The 14,012-nt window shown below is 41.1% G+C and overlaps 1 protein-coding gene across 6 annotated transcripts in view; it reads right to left on the reverse strand.

Annotated features, from left to right (window-relative positions):
* Positions 1 to 14,012, reverse strand: part of LOC109939010 (serine/threonine-protein kinase PAK 1-like) — a 193,345-nt gene that overhangs the window by 14,854 nt on the left and 164,479 nt on the right. For all 6 annotated transcript variants that reach the window (XR_007262270.1, XR_007262272.1, XR_007262274.1 and 3 more), the window contains exons 8-11: positions 12,607 to 12,670; positions 12,051 to 12,099; positions 11,826 to 11,938; positions 7,035 to 7,152 (exon numbers count right to left, since the gene is read on the reverse strand). Coding sequence is in view for 1 of the 6 variants with exons in the window: in XM_048598040.1 (XP_048453997.1) it covers positions 7,035 to 7,152; positions 11,826 to 11,938; positions 12,051 to 12,099; positions 12,607 to 12,670 (344 nt within the window). In the remaining 5 variants the exon portion in view is untranslated. The remainder of the gene's footprint in view (positions 1 to 7,034; positions 7,153 to 11,825; positions 11,939 to 12,050; positions 12,100 to 12,606; positions 12,671 to 14,012) is intronic.

Raw genomic sequence — 14,012 nt, forward strand, 5'->3', positions numbered from 1 at the left:
CACATGACAGCAGGGGCAGGTTTTCAGGGCAAACTTTCAAGTTGCAAATTCAGTGCATGCAGTTAGCCCAAAAGGTGCCTGGTCTTGCAGTGCAATCTTCAATTGCTCTATGGGACAAATAGGCTAAGAACACCAGCAGTTGACTAATACAATCAAGGATATTATAGATGCGGTTATAGAGTTAGTCACACAATATGGAAACAGACCGTTCAGTTCAATCAGTCCATGCCGAAAATAATCCCAAACTAAACTAGTCCCACCTGCCTGCTCCTGGCCCATATCCCTCCAAACCTTTTCTATCCATAAAATTCCAAACGTCTTTTAAACGTTGTAATTGTGCCCACATCCACCGGACGTTCATTCCATACGTGTAAAAACATTTAGCTTTCATGTCTTTATTAAAATCTCCCTCCTCTCACCTTAAAAATGTGTCCCCCAATTCTTAAAATACCCCATCCCAAGGAAAATTCCATATCGGAAAAGTTATTCTGAGAAGAGGTCAAACTGTATCAAGGGCAAAGATAGCAGTAGGGTAAGGGAAAAAAAGACGGAAGCAGCAGCAATATAATCCCCTCATCCAAAAATGCGACTTCCAAGTTGCAAGAATATCAATGTCGGACAGGACTACATCAATAAGCAGCATTCTGGATAATCAACACTAACACAGAACCAGGAAATTATTCAATTCCACTGTTGCCCACCCTTCTATCTCTTGTACCTAACCACTCACGACTACCAACCACCCCACCCCACCCGCTTTCCTTTCAACTCAAGTTATAAACCCCCTTGTAATGGGCAACATTCCCAGCATCCAACTGGGTTCTGGCCAAACGTTCTCTCACGTAACATAAAGGCTTAAATTTACAAATGGTTCAGTCTTGATGAATTCCTTGCTGGCACGGTTGGCCTGTTATTTCTGTGCATTCTTTTTTTAGAAAGAAAAGCATTTCCTATGTTTTCCAGCCTGATGACAGGAGGCAGTTGATTTGACAATTTGCACAAATTGGAATTGATTTACTCCAACAGTTTTTCAGGATTATGCTGGAGAGCTAAATAATGTATGAAGTTAAACACTCCTCAAAAATCATCAGGTCCATGATAGAGCAAATGCAGAAATTGTTATTATTAAACCAGATATGGACCATTACCCATTTACAACTTGTTGTGGGGGCAATGAGTCTTTATAGAATCATACAAGACAAGACATTTTGGCTCATTCTATCTCCCCTCTTACTTCAACTATCTACTCCAACACATTACCATCTCTCCCAGAACTTTTTGGTTTGGAACATATGAACACAATTAGGCAATTCAGCCCCTTGAACCTGTTTCAATTCAAACAGGTCATAGACCCATTATGACCGGAGGCCCATTCAGCCCATTAAGGCCATTCTAGCTTTCTGTAAAATGAGCTACTCTGTCCTATTCCCGAGTTCTATCCCCAGCTCTGAGAGTTTACTTCCTCAAATGGCCATCCATTTTCTCTTTGAAATCACTGATGTTCTTGCACTTTGAACTTTCTACTGGGCAGCAGGTTCCGGACCATCATCTCACATCCACTTTCCTCCCTTTTCCCACAACCCTTGATTTCCCTGACAGATTAAGAATCTGTCTCTCCCAGAGAGAGAAAGGGAAAGAAAAAGAGGAGGGGAAGGTTGGGGGAGCAGGGGGAAAGAAGGGGGAAAAGAAAAAGAGGAGGGGAAGGGGGGGTGCGAAAGGAAAAAGAAGGTGGGGGGGGGGAAGGGAGAAGAAAGGAGGGGGAAGGGGAGAAAAGGAGGGGAAGTGGGGGGTAAAGGAGGGAAGAGAGATATATAAATCTTGCTCTCTCTCTATCTACCCCATCTATCCCAACCTTAATACACTAGACCTCCTACCCCACAGCTCTCTTTGGCAAGAAATTCAAAAAAGATTCTCAATTCTCACAGAAGAAATTCTTCCACATCTCAGTCTTAAATTGATATCCCTTTATTGAGACTACGCCCTCTAGTCCTAGACTCTCCCACGAGGGAGGAGAAAATTCTTTCAACATTTAACCTGCCAAGACCCTTGAGAATCCAATATATTTCAATGAGATCATCTTTCATTCTTCTAAATTCCAGTAAATAAGAGTTTCAACCTGTTTAGCCCTTGCTCATAAAATAATCCCTCCACAGCAGGGATCACCCTCATGAATGTTCTTTTAATTCCCTCTAATGAAATAACATCTTTCCTTAAATAAGGGGACAAAAGTGCTCAAAGTATTCCAGATGTGGTCTCACCAGCACCTCGTACAGTTCTAGATTCAATAGGAGTTATACAGCACGAAACAAACCCTTTGGTCCAACCAGTCCATACCAATCATAATCCTAAATTAAACTAGTCCCACCTGCCTGTGCTTGGCCTATACCCCTCCAAACACTACTTATTCATGAACTTATCTAAATGTCTTTTAAATATTCCAATTGCACCCACATCCACCATCTCCTCTGGAAGTTCATTTCACACAGGAAGCACCGTTTTTGAAAAAAAAAATTGCCCTTCATGTCTTCTTAAATCTTTCTACTCTCACCTTAACAATGTGGCCCCTAGTCTGGAAACCCCCCCACCTAAGGAGAAGACACCTGCTATTCACCTTACCTGTAACCCTCATGATTTTATAAACCTCTATAAGGCCACTCCTCAACCTCCTATGCTCAGTGAGAAAAGTCCTAACCTATCCAGCCTCTCCTAGTAAAATCTTCTCTACTCATACTCCAACTCCCTCGAAATAAAGGTCAACGTTCGATTAGCCTTCCAGGCTACCTGCTGCACCTCTGGGTGAGATAAGATTCACAACCCTTTGCACAAGTGAAGGTTTCCTCATCTCAGTCCTAAATGATTAGCCCCTTCTCTTCAGACTGCCAGTTTCCTGGATTATCCAGCCAGCTGAACCAACTTCTCACTGTCTACTCTGTCATGTTTCTTCAGAATCTTGCATTCTTCAATGAGATCACCTCTCATTCTTCTAAACCCCGGAGAATTTAGTCCCAATTTATGTAGACTGTCATAAGACAACCCTCTCCTACCAGGCATCAATTTCATGAACTTTCACTGAACTGCCTCCAATGTAAGTACAATCCTTCCTTAAATGTAGAGTACAAAACAGTACACACATTCCAGATGTGGTGTCACCAAAGTCCTGTACAACTATAGCAAGACTGGTTTATAATTACACTCCAATCCCTTGCAATAAGGGCCAGCATATCATTTGCCTTCCCAAGTGCTTGCTATCTCAGGGATCCTTTACTTGCCCACTCCTTCACAAGTCACAGAAAGCTAGCATGCATGTGCAGGAAGAAATGTGAAAGGCAAACAGCATGTTAACCCTTATTACAGGAGGATTTGAGTACAAGAACAAAGAAATTTTGTTTTAGTTGTATACAGCGACTGTTTGTGTGGAGTTTGCACATTCTCCCCGTGTCTGCGTGGGTTTCCTCCGGGTGCTCTGGTTTCCTCCCACAGTCCAAAGATATGCAGGCTAGGTGGATTGGCCATGCTAAATTGCCCATAGTGTCCAGGGATGCTTAGGTTAGGTGGGTTAGATATGGGAAATGCATCTGGGTGGAGTGCTCTTCGGTGGACTTGTTGGGCCGAATGGCCTGTTTCCACACTGTAGGGACTTGATGACTCTATAACACTAGTGAGACTACACCTAGAGTTTTGTCTATAGCACTGGTTCCCTTGTAGAAACAAGGATACACAACACATGCAGCAAAGGTTCAACAAATGGATTCCTGGGATGATGGGACTATGACGAGAGATTAACCTCACATAGTCTGGAGTTCAGAAGAATGAGAGGTGATCGATTCATTGGAATTCTCTTCCCCCAAGAGCTGTGGAGCTTCAGTCATTAAGTAACTTGAAGACAAAGATCGATAGATTTCGAGATACCAGGAACAACAAGGGACGTGGAAACAGGGCCAACAGAATATGGCATTTGAGCTCAATAATTTAGAATGCCAGAGATGGCTTGTGGGCTGAATGGCCTACTCCTGGCCTTATTACTGGCATGCTAACTTGCTGTGCTCCTTACACAAGTACAACAAAGTCTCTCAGAACATCAACATTTTGTAAGTTCCACTCGCTTTATGTAAATAAACATTATTTCTCACAAACCCCTGAATGCCTTACCCAAAACATTAAATCTGGGTGCCCTAATCCTTGTAACATCTTGTCATAACTGCTTTTTTTTTTATATGCCGTAATAGAGTGCCTTCTTTGAAATATATAAATAATTTTGAACATACAAAAGGTTGGTCAGTAAATCCTGCAAATAAAAACAAAAACACAGAGCGCACACTGTGAGCAGTGAGGTAAAAGCAGTTGTTCTCACATCAAGGCAGTATTTTTGTTTACATTAATCCTCCTGGATTTTGAAAGAAATTTCTTAATCATTTATACTGTATTCTTTCCAAAAGTCAAGTCAGATGTGAATCATAGCCTATACATCTGCAATTGTGCTGAATGGGCATTCACTGTATCATATTTCATCAGAGGAAGGAGTTACAATTTAGATTTTTTTTATATAAAGGGATCTGCATCATCTTTAGGTCTAACTGTGAGAACTGTATCCTTTATTCTTTATGCCCCTTGAAACACAAATTATCAATGAAAAGCAGTCTCATCATAGAGTTGTACAGCACAGAAACAGACCCTTCGGTCTAACATGTCCATGCAACCAAATATCCTAAAGTAACCTTGCCCCATTTGCCAGCATTTGGCCCATATCCCTCCAAACCCTTCCTATTCATTTACTCATCCAGGTGACTTTTAAACATTGTAACTGTACCAGCCTCCATCACTTCCTTTGGCAGCTCATTCCATACATGCACCACTTTCTCCGTGAAAACAATGTCCCTTCGGCCCCTTTTAAATCTTTCCCCTCTCACCTTAAACCTATGCCCTCCCCGCCCTGGGGAAATGACCTTGGTTACTCACCCTATTCATGCCCTTCATGCTTTTATAAATTTTATAAAGTCGCCCCTCAGCCTCCCTCACTCCAGGGAAAATAGCCCTAGCTTATTCAGCCTCTCCCTGTAGCTCAGATCCTCCAACACCGGCAACATCCTTGAAAATCTTTTCTGAACCCTTTCAAACTTCACAACATCCTTCCTATAGCAGCGAGACCAGGATGGAACAGTTTTTAACAAGTCACTGTTTGCTAAAAGCAGAATCTCAAAATTGTTCAGTTTTTTTTTTAAAATGAGGCTTCAAATAAATGGTTGATGTTGCAGTTCATCTGCGCGGTGAGCTATATTAATAATTGCAGTTATCAGGCAGGTTAGAATCAGAACTCTGCAGATGGTGACCAATTAGCTGTCCTGCTGATGCTTGCTCTTTGAGCAGGAGCTAAGTGAGAAGTTGTAATTTCCTTGCTTTTGCCAAAAAGGCCTTGCAGATTTTTTTTTTGCTTGCTCATTTGTCAAACTACCAACTGTTTTTCACCACCCTTTATGGTAGCACATTCCACTAAGTCGCATTACCCATTACATTTAAAAAAAAGAGCTCTCATTTGTTACTAATGACCTTAAATCTGTGTCTGCTGATCACAAGTCTGCCTGCCAGTCGAAACACATCTCCTCCCATGGTTTACTTTGAATAAATCATGAATAATAGTGATCAGCTCTGCGAAGTCTTATTAGAACCTTCTCCAGACTACACATCTTGTAAATATGAATGGACAGCATTTGCTAAATACTTCCGATTGTCCCTGTTATTCTTAGCACAGTCAATACATTGGTTTTAATTGTAGTGCACTTGCGTAAGCTAGAAATTACATATAGGAATATACAGAGCCCTTTTCTTTTCAGACAAAGAACATGGTCACATTTCTCACTTCACAATTGCTACCAGACCTGCCAAGTTTTTCCAGCACTGTTTTCATTTCAGATTCCTCATATCTGCAGTATTTTGCTTTTATAATTATGTGCGCACATTAAACCTGTTTCAATTTTACAAATCAGGGGAAACACATTCTCTGGTGAATTGCTCAGGGCAATGTCTTGACCAGAGTTAGTTTGCCTAGTTTAGTTTTAACCAGAGCGTCTAGTTAGCTGGAACTCCCTACCCAACAACATCATGGGTTTACCTACACCAAATGGACCAAGGCAGCAGCTTACAACCATTTTCTCAAGAGCATCTTGGTATAGACACTAAGTTTTGGCCCAGCCAATGACACTCACATCCCATAAATGAACGTTAAAAAGTTATTTAACTGGTGCGTTCTCCATGGTTACACTTCTACAATCAACAGTCCATTTACCATCCAAATCAGAACTCCCTTCTCACACTGTATAAAGTGCTGTCCTCCTCCTTTACATTAATATTCCTAACAAAAATCCTTATGACTGCAAGACAAAAAGTGTCTTTTATACTCAAAGAACTTCCATTGTTTTAACTTTACCACTTTTAAAATAAAAACTTGTTCCTGTTGTTTTTCTTCAAGTATTAGGTCAGTTTCAATTGATCTCCACCCCATTATAATGTTTTGGAGGCTTCCCCAAGTTGGAGGGAGAGGAATGGGCAGGGCAGAGCTGAGCCTGCACCTACACCTACAGTGAAAACTTCTCATTCACAGACTTGTGAATTAGCTGAGGGGCAACGGGCCCAACCCGCACCACTTCTTCCAGTTGATCCTAATGTTTGGCTTCTCCAGCATTGGTCAAAGTTTGACTGGATCACAGGATAAATGCTAGAATTTTTAAACAAAAATATCAGCTCTTATTCTGCAAGTATGCTTTAAACCCCAAGTACTGAGAGCTATGAGAAGTTAATGACTGGGTATGTGCAAACTTCAGTAAGATCGGCACATAATAGACCTCCTTCAGTGCTTTCTACAATTATATTTATCCTATAGGTCATCTTATTTGCAGCCTCTTTTTCTCCCCCTACCATTGCTAGCTGGCAACAAGCGACTATATGCCAATAATATATTGATGGCTGTCCTTGGGATGTACCAAGCTCACAAAAGGTGCTACGCAAGTGCAAGTTCTTCCTTGTCAGACTGTAAGACTCACCTCTCTACAGACAGCCGCTATCTGTCCTTCATCCATGCAGGTTTCCGTGACGACATCAGTGAGTGAACCACCTGCCAGGTACTCCATAACCACCCATAATTCATCCCCTACGAGGTAACTAGCAGGAAGAAAAATTCAGTGAATGGTCTAAAACCTGCTGAAAACACAGCTATTTTAACCTTAAAGCTGTAAAGCAGAAACATGTTGGAATTGTTCAGGCAGCAGCTGAAAAACAGCATTAATATTTCAAGTCCACGAGCTCTCTTCAGAACTATGTCTGAGCAATTTTTTAATTCCATTATTAGGATCATAGAATCCCTCCAGTGGGAGAGCAGGTTACCAAGTCACACCGACCCCAAGAAGAGCATCCCATCCAGACCCAACTTATCCATGTAACCTTGCACTTCCCATGACTAACCCATCTAGCCTGCACATCCCTGGACACAGTGGGCAATTTAGCATGGCCAATCCACCCTAACCTGTACATCTTTAGACTGTGGGAGGAAACTCATGCAGACACGGGGAGAACGTGCAAACTCCGCACAATCTCCTGAGGGTGGAATCGAACCAGAGTCCCTGATGCTGAGAGGCAGCAGTGCTAACCACTGAGCCACCGTGGTGTCATGGATGTGGTCATCGCTACCAAGGCCAGCATATGTCGTTCACCCCCAATTTGCCTTTAACTGAGTAGCTTACTAGGCTGTTTCAAAGGTTATTAAGAGTCAACCACACTTCTAGTCTGGAGCCACATGTAGGCCAAATTGGGAAACTATGGCAGATTTCTCTGCTAATGGCATTAGTGAAATAGATGGGTTTTTATAACAATGACACTTTCACGGTCACCATTACCAAAACTAGCTTTCAATTCCAAATCTATTGATTGAATTTAAATTGCAGTAGTTGCCACGGTAGGATTTGAACCCATGTCCCGAGAACCCGGGCCTTTAGATTACTAGTCTGATCTATAGAAATACTGGCCCTATGCTAATTTCATTCAGTCTTGCAATATCACATTTGTCATTGAAGCGTTCCTCCACCCAACCACAGACAGATCTCTTCCTTCAGTTTCTTATTTGCCCTTTGTTTCTGTATCTTCCAGTTCTGGTAAAGGGTTATTAATCTGAGGCATCAACTCTATTTCTCTGCACAAGTACTGTCAGATTCCATTTCTGGTTTTTCATGTTAGCAATTAGAATCATAGAATCCCTAGTGTAGAAGGAAGCCATTCAGCCCATCGAATCTGCACTGGCCCATCGAAGAGCATCCCACCCAAACCCTGTAACTCTCACATTTCCCATGGCCAATCCAGCTAACCTGCACATCCTTTGGACAGTGGGAGGAAACCGGTGCACCTGGAGGAAACCCATGCAGACACATGGAGAATGTTTGTGTGGAGTTTGCAGTCGCCCGAGGCTGGAATCGAACTGGATCCTTGGCACTGTGAGGGAGCAGTGCTAACCACCGAGCCACTGTGCCTCCAAGCCTCCAATTCGCTATGACATTTATTTCTGCCAAACTGGTTTTTGTCATGTCTCATTTACTGTCCGCAGTGAAGAGACACGCATTTGTTTATAAGCTACTGCTAAATAAATATGTTTATTTACACAATTTCTCATTTTAACCCCTCTTTGAAAATTCGCAAAGAAATACCTCTGCTTCTACTCAGAGACAGAAGTCATTCAACACCAAGTTATTGCCCAACAGGATTATTTGAAATCACAAGCTTTTGCAGCACAGCCCCTTTGGGCTATGCTCCAAAAGCTTGCGATTTCAAATAAACCTGTTGGACTATAACCTGGTGTCATGTGGCTTCTGACTTTGTCCACCCCAGTCCAACTCCAGCACCTCCACATCATGTCTACTCAGAGCTTCATCACTGGAGGTAATGCACAACTGAACCATGCAAGACTCCTTCCCCCATCTGTAGTATACAGCATCTCCATGCTAATATTCAGATTGATTAAAGTATAGTTGTGTTTTGAATTGCTGAGTAGATCTAATAAAAAGTACCCCTTCACGCATGACTGTCACACCTATGAAAGGTGCAAAACTAGGTACGTTAATTATTTCCCACAATCCGACAGGCATCAAGGGGAATTTATTTTTTTAAGATCAACCTATTCAGAGATGTTAATGATATCTCTGTGTAGTCAATAGAATTTGAAACTGAGCCTTCTGGCCCACAGGTAGGGACACTACCACTGCATCAAGGATTTTGTTGCCCACTTTCAACAACTGAGGGGCTTGGTAGGCATTTGACGGTGTGTAGAGAGTTAATTACATAGATGAGACATTCAAACAAAACACTGATTAGACAGGACATGAACAGCAAGTTTCCATTCTCAATTAGTGAATCAGTTGAATCTTTGACAACAATCCAACTGCTTAAAAACTTAATTCCAATTCTAAAGCTGCTAAGGTGGCATTCAATTTGTATTTTGAAAGTCCAGACCTCTGGATTTTTAGTTCAGCAATATCACCATCATAACATTGTACCATTTTATTCATATATCCATCACATGTGGTAGAAAGGATTTTTTTTTTCGTTTAAATGAAAAGAATTGATATGCAGCTCAAAACTGATAGGGCGAGCAATTCTGAACAAAAGGCCAAATAGATACCAATGTTGTTGGGAAATGAACAGACATTCTCAGTGGAAATGCTATCTTCTGAATGAAGCCTATGAAAGAGAAATGGGCACTCCGTGATCTTTTTGATTCAGTACGGTTATGGTTTGAGTATTCTGCGTGCACTTTGTAACCATCACCTAATCATGGAAAATGATATTTTTGATTATGAGGTGAGCTCCACTTCATGGCTTTTCTTTAACTCACAAATAGTTATGAGCTTCTTTGGCATGCACATTTACTTTGGGTTTCAATATCCATTTTTCCGCAAAGTGACACGCTGCCCAAAATTTAACAGTGATTTAAAACATAACCCTAAAGCATAATTTTACTGTCAGTGGCATATGTGTATATGATTGTTCAATAAAATTAAAAAAATTTTTTTTTCTTAACTTAGGTCTACTAAAAGGCAGTGAAATGGAGATGCTGTCAGAGAGAACAAGCTCAAGCATGTATGATATCATACCAGTCTTTATTTCGACATTGTAAAATGGTCCACTGCATCACAGATGAAAACTTGACTACAGCAAACCATTATATTTCCCTTGCAGGCATTTGACTACACAGTGAATGGTTTAAAACCTGCATGAAAACACAGCTATTTTAATCATAAAGCTGTAAAGCAGAAACATGTTGGAATTGCTCAGGCGGTCTGCTAGCATCTGAAAAACAGCATTAACATTTCAAGTCCACGAGCTCTCTTCAGAACTAGAGAATGGTAGAGGTGATCTTTGTTTCAGCAATTTTTTTATTCCTTTATTAGGATCATAGAATCCCTACAGTGAGAGAGCAGGCTACCAAGTCACACCGATCCTAAGAAGAGCATCCCATCCAGATCCACCTTATCCACGTAACCTTGCATTTCCCATGGCTAACCCACCCAGCCTGCACATCCCACTACTACAATTTAAATTCAATCAATAATAGTAGTACCTTATTTTGATTTATAGCTTTTTTTTTTTAAATTATAATCTACTTGCATGACACAATAGATCACACATACCGTTGGAGATAAATAATCAATATTGTACATGGAATCTGGCATAACCATAGATTTACACAACCCAGTCAATCACAGCACCTGTAAACTGTCATAGAACATAGAACATAGAACATTACAGCGCAGTACAGGCCCTTCGGCCCTCGATGTTGCGCCGACCTGTGAAACCAATCTGAAGCCCATCTAACCTAAACTATTCCATTATCATCCATATGTTTATCCAATGACCATTTAAATGCCCTTAAAGTGGGCGAGTCTACTATTTTTGCAGGCAGGGCATTCCACGCCCTTACTACTCTCTGAGTAAAGAACCTACCTCTGACATCTGTCCTATATCTATCACCCCTCAATTAAAAGCTATGTCCCCTCGTGCTAGCCATCACCATCCGAGGAAAAAGGCTCCCACTGTCCAGCCTATCTAATCCTCTGATCATCTTGTATGTCTCTATCAAGTCACCTCTTAACCTTCTTCTCTCTAACGAAAACAGCCTCAAAACCCTCAGCCTTTCCTCATAAGACCTTCCCTCCATACCACGCAACATCCTGGTAAATCTCCTCTGCACCCTTTCCAATGCTTCCACATCCTTCCTATAATGCGGTGACCAGAACTGTACGCAATACTCCAAGTGCGGCCGCACCAGAGTTTTGTACAGCTGCAACATGACCTCATGGCTCCGAAACTCAATCCCTCTACCAATAAAACCTAACATACTGTACGTCTTCTTACCAACGCTATCAACCTGGGTGGCAACTTTCAGTGATCTATGCACATGGACACAGAGATCTTTCTGCTCATCCACACTACCAAGAATCTTACCATTAGCCCAGTACTCTGTATTCCTGTTACTCCTTCCAAAGTGAATCACCTCACACTTTTCTGCATTAAACTCCATTTGCCACCTCTCAGCCCAGCTCTGCAGCTTATCTATGTCCCTCTGTGACCTACAACATCCTTCTGCACTATCCACAACTCCACCGACTTTGGTGTCATCCGCAAATTTACTAACCCATCCTTCTACGCCCTCATCCAGGTCACTTATAAAAATGACAAACAGCAGTGGCCCCAAAACAGATACAATCATGGGAGAAAATTCTGTGCTCAGGTGCTTGCAACTAGAGTATAACACACACATACACACACACAGGAATGTAGAAATTCCTCACCTGTCTAAATAATTAACAATATTGGGATTTTTATTTTCCCTCATGACCAGAATCTCATTAATAATCAACTCTTTCTTGGGTTGTTGTTGTAAATTCATTTGTTTGATCGCAACCTGAAAACAACAATAAGAAATAATTGAAGAGAAACTAGATGTCATCTCTGGTTTCAGTTTAGCAAAGCCACATCACGGCTGTAACACAAGTGATTTGTTTGGCTCAACTTACCTCTTGCCCAGTGGCTACATCAATTGCTGTGTACACTGTGCCTGAAGCTCTGTTAGTGGAGAGCAAATAATATGTTTAAATTATTTGAAGCTGATGGATCATCTGCCACTGTAGCATACAGTTCATTGTAATTAGCAACTTGTAGTGCATGGCTTCAAATTAATAAAACGTGAAAAGACGCTTCACAGGAGCATTAAAAAATAAAATAGGAACTGAGTCACATAAGGACATGAAAGGTCAGATGAACAAATCAACTTGGCCAGTGGCAGTTTGATAACAATTAAACACCACTTCAGAGGACACAGAAACCAACAGAAATCAATGTCCTTTGATTCACCACCAAGTCTGCAATGTTAGAAAAGGCAATACCAGATGTCCATGGCACACTGTTGCACTCAAAAGGTCCAATAATATAAGCTACAACATGTTAAACAGACATTCCGTGATATCATGAACTACAGGCAAACAAGCTCCAATGTTGTAAGCCATAGTTTGACAAGCATTAATGCAATGCATTTTAGATTTCACAACATCAAATAGACAATGTTATACTAACCCCTGTCCAATTTTCTCAAATCTGGAGTACTTCTTTTTCGGATCACCCACTGTTACGATACTCCCTATGAGATTGGAAAAGGATGTTAGAGTTTCTCATCATTAAGAAAGTCAATGTTTGAAAATGGGAAACAACATAAAATAAAACCCACGTAAACATAAACATGTCAACCGTCCAATCTCTTGGCAAAGCATGGATTGGAAAGGCGTTTTAAAAAAATACCCACAAACTTTCTTCCTAAAACAATAGACGTGAAAATACACATTGAGTTGGTAAAGGCTGTAATATTTTAGTAGATTTCTTTCCATTATTTAATTAATGAAATTTGGACATCGCCAATCAGGACATTTCTTTGTCATTCTGGATAGGAACAGGAGGCGGCTATTCAGCCCCTCAGCTTGTTCCACTATTCAATGAGATCATGGCTTAACTGTGGCCTAACTCCACGTATCTGCCTTTGGCCCATATCCCCTAATACTTTTGCTTAACAAACATTTATCTCAGATTCAAAGATAACAACTGATCCAGCATCCACAGCCATTTATGCAAGAGAGTTCCAAGACCAACTACCCTCTGCGTGTTGAAGTGCTTCCTAACATCTCTCCTGAAGAATCTGGTCCTAATTCTCAAACAATGCCCTTAGTTCTAGAATCCCCAACCAGTGGAAATATTGTAGCTTCATCTACCCTGTCTTTTCCTGTTAATTTCTTGAAGACTACAATCAAATCACCCCTTCACCTTCTAAATTCTAGAGTAAACGGGCCTAATTTGTATAATCTTTCCTCAAAGTTTTGACTTTAAATTGATCCTGAGTGGTGAAAGTGGGCTTGAATAACATTAGGTCACCCTTTCCAGCAACATCCGCCACCAGAGAATTTTTTTCCCCCAATTCTCACCAGGACAAAATAATGAAACCAATAAATTTGGTATTGTGGATTGGCCGCTGTCAAAAACAACCAGATAATTGTAGAAACACCAACTGCTTTACTAAACTCCTTCAAGGAAGGAGGAAATCTGCCACCACTCTAACAATCAAAACTTAACTGCAGACCACACTATCATGAACTCAATGACCATTAAAGTAGCCTACTAAACCACTTGGTGACAATAAAACCAAACCCAGGATCCCAGGGAAACTACAGATGGGGTTACAGATGGTGGACTGGTCACCGTCACCCACATTATAGAAACACTGTCCTGGCAGATGTAAGGAGGTGAACAGCCAGGGATGACTGATGCCAATGTGAAAATACCCTTACAAGGAATCAATTTTAACAGAGGAGTATATGGAGAGAAAATAATGGTAGGGGTGAGCCATAACTAAAAAAGGTAATGATATACCACTGAGCAGTGAATTGCTCACTTTCACCTGGCCCTGCTGTGGACAAGTACCAGATAAGTAGCAT

This window comes from Rhincodon typus, chromosome 6, assembly GCF_021869965.1.
Source record: "Rhincodon typus isolate 14 chromosome 6, sRhiTyp1.1, whole genome shotgun sequence".
Lineage (NCBI taxonomy): Eukaryota > Metazoa > Chordata > Chondrichthyes > Orectolobiformes > Rhincodontidae > Rhincodon > Rhincodon typus.